General features: G+C 28.5%; 2 protein-coding genes across 2 annotated transcripts; both read right to left on the reverse strand.

Moving 5' to 3' along the window:
- Window positions 1-334: 334 nt before the first annotated feature.
- EIN_341490 (hypothetical protein) lies at window positions 335-3112 on the reverse strand (the record flags this gene model as incomplete). Its single annotated transcript, XM_004261484.1, has 1 exon — window positions 335-3112. The coding sequence occupies one exon, from the start codon at window positions 3110-3112 to the stop codon at window positions 335-337; it is 2778 nt and encodes a 925-aa protein (XP_004261532.1).
- Window positions 3113-6413: 3301 nt separating this feature from the next.
- Window positions 6414-6990, reverse strand: EIN_341500 (hypothetical protein; the record flags this gene model as incomplete). The annotated part of the gene is made up of 3 exons (XM_004261485.1): window positions 6414-6668; window positions 6790-6855; window positions 6925-6990. 3 exons carry the CDS (start codon window positions 6988-6990, stop codon window positions 6414-6416), a joined length of 387 nt encoding a protein of 128 aa, XP_004261533.1.
- Window positions 6991-10741: the final 3751 nt, after the last annotated feature.

Genomic DNA, 10741 nt, shown 5'->3' on the forward strand with positions numbered 1-10741 from the left:
TTAAATAACATTGAACAAAATTCAAGTGGTCTAAAAATCGGGGAACTCTCGAGTTTATTAAATAAATTTCCGTTTTTTTAGAGTTTATATTTTATGCATAAACTACACAAGTCAAAAAAAGGAAAACCATCAAAAATTTGATTAATATCCCTAAAAAAACAGGCCAAAACAAAAATAAGGGCGTTATTTTAAGTGTTAATAAAACTTGTTACACATATATACAACATCCTATAACTTCTTATGTTTAAAATGATTATAGAAGATAGTTGTTGAGTATTAAACTTTTATTGTTTATACAGTACTAAAACAGTCTAAAAATATCACAAATTAGTAGTTAATTAAACACCTTCTGAGTGATATTGTATATTTCAAGATACCTATCTGCAATATCGTTGCGCCCAGCGTTTCTGATCATCTGTATGATATCGAGTTGTGGTGTTTTGTTGGTGATTTTTGGCAAATTTAGTGTTGAGACATCGGTGTCACCAAATATGTATTTGAAGAGTTCTTGTGAGTACTTTTCGTACGCTTCTTCCTTTTCTTGTTGTGTGCCGAAAATTGATATTCTCGTCATTTCTTTGACCCATGGGTTCTCTTCAAGCATTTTTTGATTCCCATTTTCCATGTAATATTCGTACCTTCCCTCATTCAAGTGTTGTTCAAGTGTATCTGGGTCGTATGTCATGACAACACCATTACCAAAATCAACAGATTCCAACTTGTGATGCACTTCATTTTGACTTGGTTTTATCACTTCAACTGATTTTGTTTCTGTCAACTCGTGTTCGTTTATTTTTGTAGTTGGTTGTTTTGTTGGCTCAATTTGTTGTGACATCTCAAGTTGGTGTTTACTCGCAGCTGGTGGAATTTCTTGTTCTGTTGGTATAACTTTACGGTCTATTTCGTCGTTGTGTACTTTGTTGTTTGGTTTGATTATCTCTTTGTGTTTCTCTTCAACTTCGTTTTCTTTGTCTTGTTCAGAGTTTTGTTGTTGTGGAATTTGTTCTTCTTTCTTCAAATCAGCAACACTTTGTATTGCGTTAAGAATCAACTTCCCATTCTTTTTGATCGCCACATCTTCTTCTTTGTTTAACACCTCTTTGTCACTATTCATCTTCGCATTTGATGTAATTTCTTTCTTTTGTTCTTCAATTTTTGGTTTAATTTCTGCCTTATTAATTTCAACTATTTTCTCTATTTCTTTTTGTTTCACATCTTCTTGTGCAACACTTTCGATGACTGTCTTTTCTTTTGTTTGTTTTGTTTCTTCATCAAAACAAATGTGTTCTTTTTCAACATCAAAAACTTGTTCGTCTTTGTTGGCGTGTTTGATGTCTTTTTGTAATATCAACAAAGTCCCTTCCTTTTGTAGTGCAATTGTAAATGCCACAGCAAACATCTGGTCGTCAGTTAATTCACATTTTGTTTTTTCTGTCGATTCTTTGAGTGTTGTTTCATCAGTCACGCAATTTTGAATTGGTGGATGTTGTGATTTTGTCGTTTCTTGTGTCAAAGTATAATCGTTCAGTGTTTGTAATTCTTTTTGCCCATCTTGTAATCGGACATTTTCATTATTTTGTGATTGTTGTTGTATGAAAGCGATTTCCTTGTTTTGTAGAGCAACAGCAAATGACACAGCAAACAACTGGTCTTCGGTTAATTCACTTTCATTTTGTTTTGTATTTTGTTGTTTAGTTTCTTCTTTGATCTCTTCTTTTGTGTCATTTAAACGTGGCGTTTCAATTTGTGGTGTGATCGTCGTTTCATTACTTGTGTTGTTTGTGATTTCATCAATTTTTGTCGTGCCAATCGTAACCGTTTCAATTTGTTCTTCTTTTGTTATTTCGTTTTGTATTTTTTCTTCAACGACGTCTTTTTGTTTTTGTTCGACTTCCAAATGTTCAGCTTCTTGTATTTCTTTTAATACAGTTTCTTGTTGTGAAATTTCGTCATTCACTTTCACATCTACTTCTGGTTGTTCATTTTTTTCTTCTTTTGGTTTTTCATCACTTTGTGGTGTTGTTGTTTGTTTTGTATCTTCATCTTTATTATTATATTTATTATATTCGTCTTTGTCTTCAATAACTCCAATTTGTTTGTTATTTTTTGTCATTCTCTTTCTTCCTTTTGGAAGTGGTACATTTTTTCTCGACGGACATTTCATTATATTATCTTCTTTCTCATCATGATTTGGTGGCATAATAAGTGTCTCTTCTTCATTTTTAACGTCTTGTTTTCGTTGAAATAGTTGTCCAATAACATTTCGATTTTGTGTGAAATTGGTTTGTGTGGGTACTACTGTTGTATTTACCGCCACATTTTCTTTTTGTTGAGTTTGTAACTGAATGGCGTCTTCTTGTTGTTTTGGTTGATTGTCTTCATTATCTTTTTTGTTTGGATTTGCAATATTTATTATGTCTTCCTTTCCCACATTTTCATTATTTTGTGATTGTTGTTGTATGAAAGCGATTTCCTTGTTTTGTAGAGCAACAGCAAATGACACAGCAAACAACTGGTCTTCGGTTAATTCACTTTCATTTTGTTTTGTATTTTGTTGTTTAGTTTCTTCTTTGATCTCTTCTTTTGTGTCATTTAAACGTGGCGTTTCAATTTGTGGTGTTATTGTCGTTTCATTATTTGTTTCGTGTGTTGACTGGACATCTTTTTGTTCTCCGTCTTCTTTGTTTTCTTCCATTGCTGTTTCATTTTTTAAATTCAAATGTTCTTCATTTGTTTGTTCGACATTAACATTTGAAGTTTCAAAGCTCTTCTTTTCTGTTATATTTTGTATCCCCTGAGCATTCTCTAGTTGTTCTGTAGTTTTCTCTTCCTTTTTCTCTTCATTTTGAGTTCCATCGTTCTCTGTGTTTGTGTGGAGTTTGTTAGTTTCCATATACTTCTGAGCTTCTTGTGTGTTTAATGTGACCTCGTCTGTGATAACTTCAGTCACCAACTTTCCCTTCTTTTTACTCTCTTCAGTTTGAACATCGTCACTTTCATGCATTTCCTTGACCTTTTGAAACGCTTGGTCTTTCTTCATTTGAAGTAATTCTTTGTTATCTTGGACATCCACAACTTCATTGTGCTGTTTTCCTATTTCGGTTGTTTCCATTAAACTAATTAGTTGTTTGAAATATTTACCCTTAATATGATTATTTATTCACTTTTGAGAAGTCAATATTGTCACTGTATTTTATTCATTGTCTTCTTATTATTTATAGTATTTTGTATTATTTTATTTCAAGTCGTGTTATTTATTCCCATTTCTTAATTATTGGAAGTAGATTATTTCAATGTTTGTCTAATCGAAAAAAAAATAAAAAGGGTTTCAAAAATTGTGAAACGGGGTTTGATATGAATAAAATATTTTTTCATATAAAGACATGCCATGGAAAATATTGTTTTTTTTATTAACCAATTTTTTGGCAAATTGTTTAGTAAAAAAATTAAATTAAAAGAAACTCATTTCGTTTTAAAAATATTAAAATACGTTGATAGTAAAAACGTTTGGTTATTAAACTATTAACAACTGGTTAATCATCATAGTATAATTATGATATAATCAATTATACATTTTATTATAACAATATAATAATATTAATTATATATATAACTAATTTTGAATTTACAATAATATATTTATGTATTAAATTGTGTAATAAATAATATATTATATAATAGTACATTTTTGAAAAAAAAATATAATTACATTTTTAAAAACATTTATTAACACCTCTTAAAATTATATAAAAAACTAATAAAAACTAAAGATTAATAGTAAAGTCACAAATAAACTTGAAAAACAAATTAGCTATTAATAAATTATTATTATATTAACAAGTTTTCTTTTTTTGTATGTTTTTATTTCCATCAACTTTTTACATGAAAGACCAATTGCCCTTAATTATTGTGAAAAATAAATAATAAAAAATTAATAAACAAATTTATATTTGATATCATATATAAATTATAATAATAGTATATAAATAATAAAGTAAATAATGGTATGGTTTCAATTAAATCAGCGTCGAACAGGTTTACCTTGGGTTAGTGTAAACCACGTGATACGAAGCATTATAAAGAAGGCTCAGGAATACACACGCAAACAATCTGTTTGTGCACCCGTTTTACCCACGTTTTATACTCCCCAGTCACGGATCACCCGCTTGCGGGAAAATGACATCTGCGTCTACCCAGTACGGACAAAAAATTGGTTAACACGGGGCGTACAAATAGTAGATGAGAAGAGGTATAACACATAATTTTGATTTGAATTTAGGTCAAATCAGTCGGTTTCAACACAAAATCATAAAGATATTATTATTTATATAATAATTATGATATTAATTTAAAAAACAAAAAAAATTGTAAAAAAAGATATATAGATCACGATGATGACAAAAATTTGTCGAGCGACGAGGGAGTGCTTGTCGATATTGATGGATTCGTATTTTTTTCATATTACAACAACATGAAATAAGAACTAAAATTCAAAAATGTTGTTTAACCACTGTCGGAACCTATCGAATTGTCTTGAATTGTCGATAAACATTAAAAACATGAGAAAGAATGACAGTCGCGTACTAAAAAGAAAAAAATGATGGTTTGTGTTTTATCGGAGTAAAAATATTGACGACGGGAAAAGTGCTAACAATTTAGGTTGATTCCAAAAATTGCAATCAATTAATCTTTTCGTTATAATTTTTGTTCAAATCTTGTAGATTATGTCTCTGTTGTTGTAATATTTTTGAATAAGATATTGTGTGGCAAAAAATCCTCAAAAAAATGAAACGGGTTTACAATGATTTTTTTAAAGAAAAAGCAAAAAAGTAACTTTTTTTTCTATCAGGGTCTATCACGTGACAAAAGTGTTTTTTCTTTGTTATTTGCCACCTCACCAAAGTGGTCTTGAATTTATGTTCACTTAGTTCTTTTAGATCTAGAGGCGAGCTTAAAGCCGACTTTTGTATAAGAAAAAACTTAGAAACAAATAGTTATTTGAATCAATACTTGGCCAAGTAATGGGAAAACAAGCCAATTCAAATTTTAAATATCGGAATATATTTTATTACTGCTGTGATTGCCATAATTAACACAAAAATTGTGACAAATGCAGCACTATTTTACACATTATCCCGATAGTCACAAATAACATTTTAATAACACAAATAACAATCTATTAAATAATTGTATTTTTATTAATAATATGTAATAAAATAAACCCATTCAACTTAAAATAAATCTAAAAAGCTAATAATTAATAATTCAAAATGCTATAAAAAATAATAATAATAGAGAAAGGTTTATTTTCATGTTTATATTTAACATTACTAACTAAATATTTATATTTTAAAACTATATTAAAATAATAATAATCAAATTTAAAAACTAAAATATATTTGTTAATTATTAAATATACTAAATAACAAATAATATCAATACTATTGTTTAAAACTATACAAAATGAAATAATGTATTAATAATTAATTAAATTGTTTAGTACATGATTTATATTTAAAAAACCTAAATATAAACTTATAGTTCATATAATAACTTATTTTATTATTATTATATTATCAACTAAACTAGTAACAATAACCATAATTAATTACAACACAATTTCAATTATAACACAATACAATAGCCATAACACTTGACATGATCAATTCACAACGATAATACAATGATGTCATAAAGAGTGTAATGCTCAAAGACATAAGGCGATGTTCAAAGACATGATAACACACTCAAAGAAGAAATGTAACAATCAAAGACATAAGATAATACTCAAAAACAGGACAAGCTACTCAAAGACAATAAAGAATACCAAATAGACAATGCAATAATCAAAGACAAAGCAAAAGATTCAGGGACTGTATATGATGTTCATGAGTCATTAGAGTGACAATTATTTATCTAATTGTTAATTATCACTTATTTGATCTGATAAATATGTAACACAGTAAATAACATGGTGTTTTTATCGAGATAAATAATAAATTGATATATAATGATAACCACCAATTGGCCTATTAACAATAGTAATTACAACAATGATAGCAACTGAATTATAAAATAGATCAAAATGTTATGATAATAGATAATAAAACAAACATTTGGGCGTAATTATTAAATTTTTAAATTGAAAAGTTCCAATGTTTTAACAATTAGGTTATAACAAAAAAAACTATAGCAATAATATGTTAATTTATTATATCAACTTATTATAAAAAATAATATAAATACTATTAAAAAATAATATGTTTATTTTTAAAAAACTTAATAATATAATATTTTAATGTTTATAGAGTCAATCTTTTAACTTTATCTAATCTCAAACGTTATTTGGCGGACAAAAATAGCTATAATAGTGTCTAATCATCAGGCATTGACGACATAATTGGGTCGGTGATTTAGTCTACAGCTTCTCCACATGGCATATAATCATTTCTAGTATGTTTAATCATCCAGTTCAATCTTTCTTTAACTATGCCTGCATGATTGTCGAATTCGTTGTTGAGCAATTCAGCCCAACTCATAAACATTGTGACAATTCCCCATGGTGGGCTTACTTCACCAGCTTCTTTTCCTCCAATATTCCACTTTGAGGAATAGAAGTATGAGTCTTGTGGATATCTTGCAAGACCGTATTCAAGTTTGGTGTTGAACTTTCTGATGTTATCAAAGTGTTTTTTATCTTTATTTGATCGTTTACGATGTCACTGAACGCCATAATCGCAGTCGATGTGTCGATGATCACTTTTTGCTTTTGTTGTCCTGCCAAATGACTTGGACAAAGTACCCTTTCTCTTCATTCCAGAACAATTTCTCAAATGAAGTTGATAGGTCCTGTGTCTTTTTCTCAGTAATTCGGCTCTTTTAGTATCTTTATAATACTTATCTTCCATCATAGCAGCCGCTAACAATCTGTGGTGGCCTTGAATTTATGTGAATCCATAGTATTGCAGTGGGACACTTAATGAAGTCCATCCATCACTGCTTTCCTCCCAAATCGAATAGTCTGGCTTAATAAGATTTTTCCAATCTCTATACAACAAGAAAATCACCAATTTATTTTATTCGTTGTTTGACTGTTTCGTCATTAATTAGTTCAGTTGTTTGTGTCATTTGTGTGTAGTAGTAATACAAATACAAAACAACACCAACGGTATCATGTTGTGGCTCAACAAACCCCACATATGTCCCATCTTACCAGCTGTATGTCGTTGCGGAGAATTCATTGTCTCGAAGCTCCGCTTTTGCAAGACATTTCAAGAACTTTTCTGTCACTACAAAACTCCGTTTTCGTATTCAAAATATCAATTTTATCGAGGTGAATTGTATTAATTTGAAATAATAGTTTTATAATTATTTTTATTTTTTCATTTTGTTTTTGAAATATTATAATAGTTAATACATATAACAATAAATATTATATTTTATTATAATTTAAAAAGAGCCAGATTTTTTTCAACTGACTTGTTTTTATAGTACTTCTATATAATATTCTTTAACATTTTATTAATAAAATCAATAATTATTATCATGATTGTTAATTTAAAATAAATTAATTATGATCTATACTAAAACACACCAACAAACAAACTTACTGACAGTTTTCAAGTAAATATATTACTCATAAATATGGTTAATATATGATTCAATAATAGCTTTGATGAAATTATAAAAAAATAAACAATAGAATGTAAAGGGGTGGAAAAAACCGCTTCAGGAAAAAAACTGCTTTTGATAATTTTTGGTGAATAATGGTAAAATGTTTTCTAAATGTTATTTGATTTTATTTTTTTTAAACAAAAAGAAAAAAAACATCATTTTCATTTTGCCTGAGCATTTTTTCGAAGTGTTTAGAAAAAGGCAGTTAAAGTCTATTTATATTACGGTTAATAATTGAGTTATTCCAGAATTTATTTGTAAGTAAACTGGATATTACCAACATAATAAAGACATTTAACCAAAAATACATTTGTTTTCAAATAAATAAACATTAAGTATGATAATTTTAATAAATAAATAAAACAAGAATGAATGTTGTTATCTTCGTTATCGGCTTCTTCCTTGTCGTCACTTTAAATTTATCACTTTAATATCATTTTCTTCATTGTGTTGCTGTCTAATAAACAAACAAAAATTGTTTAACTTCGCATTAAACGTTATATTTTGTAATTTACACTTTAAAAGTTTTCTTTTATACCTTTCTCCATTTTTTGATTATTAGAACTTTAAAAATTTATATTTTACAGATTTTTATTGCGATAAAACGCAATAATAATAAATAGAAAATTTAATTAAAAAAATAAAAAAAAAATAAAACCAAGTTATTTTTTTCTTTTCGAGGTTTCTTTTCATTTGAAATTTTGTTCTTTTCATCCTTTTTTATTTTCATAAGTTTTTCAACATTGAGCCTGTGCTCTCTATCAGTAAAGTTCTCAATGGAGACTCTAACTGTTTGGGTTTCTTTTCTTTTTGGATCCTTACCAAGAAAAGAGCAAACCTCTCTGGCATAAGACATGTCAACTTTTGCAACACCTTTAAGAAGGTCAACAGTGTTGAAGTTGGGGTTGACACGTCTCATGTTTTCCAACTCTTTTTTTGATGGGTGTTGAACCACGTATATTATACCAGCCTGTTTGAAGGCGCTGGTCATCGTGTCGCCATCAGACACTACTTCCCATGAGTAAACAAGCTGCCTAATTTTGTCTTCCTCCGAGAGCTTTGAAAATTTTTTCAATGCATTTTTGAACTCGGGTGAGTTCATTTTGAGAATTTTCCCGTTTATTTGGACCTTTTCGTCACACTTTTCATTTTCTTTTTCACTTAATGAAATTTTGTGTAACATCAAATTGTTTTTGTCCGCAAGGAAAGTTTTTTGTTTCCCGAAAATTCCCAGATCCATAGGCTGACATAAATGGGAACTGTGGGGGACTTCCTTTAAAATTTCAACACAAATTTCCCGAAATAATGCTTCAATTTCATCACTGAAATGGCCCGAAAGCCGTCAATAATTAGATACGCCTTCGTATCAACTCTCACACCCATTTGGTTTCTTTTTTTCCTTAATAATCGGGAAAATACTTGTTTGAGCCACATTGTGTATAATTCCGTATTTAGAACACCCGATTTTTGGTATCTAATAATAGCACGACTCTTGAGTTCCACAATTAGGTTGTCTTCGATGGTGAGTCTTTTGGTAACAACAAGGGGTATCATTTTTGTCCCATCTAGACAACCACAACACAAAAGACTCGTTCTGGAACCATCTCTGTCGACTTCGTTAAAAACTTGTTCCCCTGATTCGACTGACACGTAGACAACTCGGGTTCTTGAATCAACCCATTCATCGAATCCAACTTCATCTAAGTTAAAAACAAGCTCAAATCTGCATCCATCCAATTTTCTTTTTAATTCCGAGTAATACTGCAGGATGGCAGTTTGTGATACCTCTGCTCGTTTTGTTTCCATAACTTGGGCTTTTTTTGTTTCAATTCCTGGGATTAATTTAAGGACTTTATTTAATTACCTTGTTCTCATTGTTTTGCCGAAATTTTCAAACATGAAAAGTCCAATTTCTTCTGGTTTTGCTTTTTTGGTTTCTTTCATTTCTTCTGCTATTTTTAGAACTTCTTCATCTGAAAGAATTCGTTTTCTTCCCTTTTCCGAAATTTTTCCATTTTTGTCTTCTTTTCGTATTTTTTGAATATGTGAATTTACACCGGATTCCTTAAAATTCCCGAAAAAATACTCAAGTTCTACTCTAATTGATTTTTTAGTTCCTTTAAACTCATTAATTGGCACATTAGAAAGATCGTTTAATGAAAACCGCACTTGCTCTCTAAAAGTGGGAAAAGATTCTTTTTTTATTTTTATCTCAAGGTCTTGGAAAGCTTTGAAAATAATAGGGCAATTAATTAGGTATTGTTCAGCCCTTTGACTAACAGGAGTTTTCGGACCAATCATTTTCAAACTTTCATGTTTTTCGGAACCTTTTTTATATTCTTTCTTTAATTGAGGGTGCTTGGAAGAAGGTTGTGACATTGTTTAAAAAGGTTTATAAAAGAGTTTATTAAATAGGCTATTGATATTGTTTTTTATATTATTGTTAAATTTTATAGATTAATTATTATTTTTATTTCTAAATTTAACAAGTGTTTTTTTAATCTAAAAATTTTATAGTTACTTTGTTTTGTTGCGATAAAAGACTTTTTTTAATTTTTATTGTTAGTAAAGTTAAAGAATTGTTTTTATAATTTACTTGTATATTATCAAATGAAAAAAAACTTTGTTATTAATTAATAAATTTGTTGTTTGTTAATATTATTTTTAATCAATTTAAATAATTGATGTTGCGATAAATAAATTTAGATTTATAAATTATTATATTTAAAAACTATTAATTATTATAATTTAACCATTTATGTAACTAAAATCGTATTTTTGAAAAATTGGTTAAAAAATAGTTTATTTACTATTATAAAATAGTTAAAAACGATGACTTATATTTTTCTTATTGTCAACTTAAATTGCATGACACCATAGAATGATCATGAATTGATTCATTTGACACGAAGTATCGAAGCCGTGGTTATCTTTGTGTATTTCTTTTGAACTTTCAAGTGTTGAGTAGTTTTCATTACTTTTCAGACTCACCATTTGATTCAATTTTTGAAACAAGTTATTGTATAAATTATAATAAAATAATTAATGTTTTTAGTTATTGTCTTCT

The sequence above is a fragment of the Entamoeba invadens genome (assembly GCF_000330505.1).
Source record: "Entamoeba invadens IP1 unplaced genomic scaffold scaff_1105074726325, whole genome shotgun sequence".
In the NCBI taxonomy this organism is placed as follows: Eukaryota; Evosea; order Mastigamoebida; family Endamoebidae; genus Entamoeba; species Entamoeba invadens.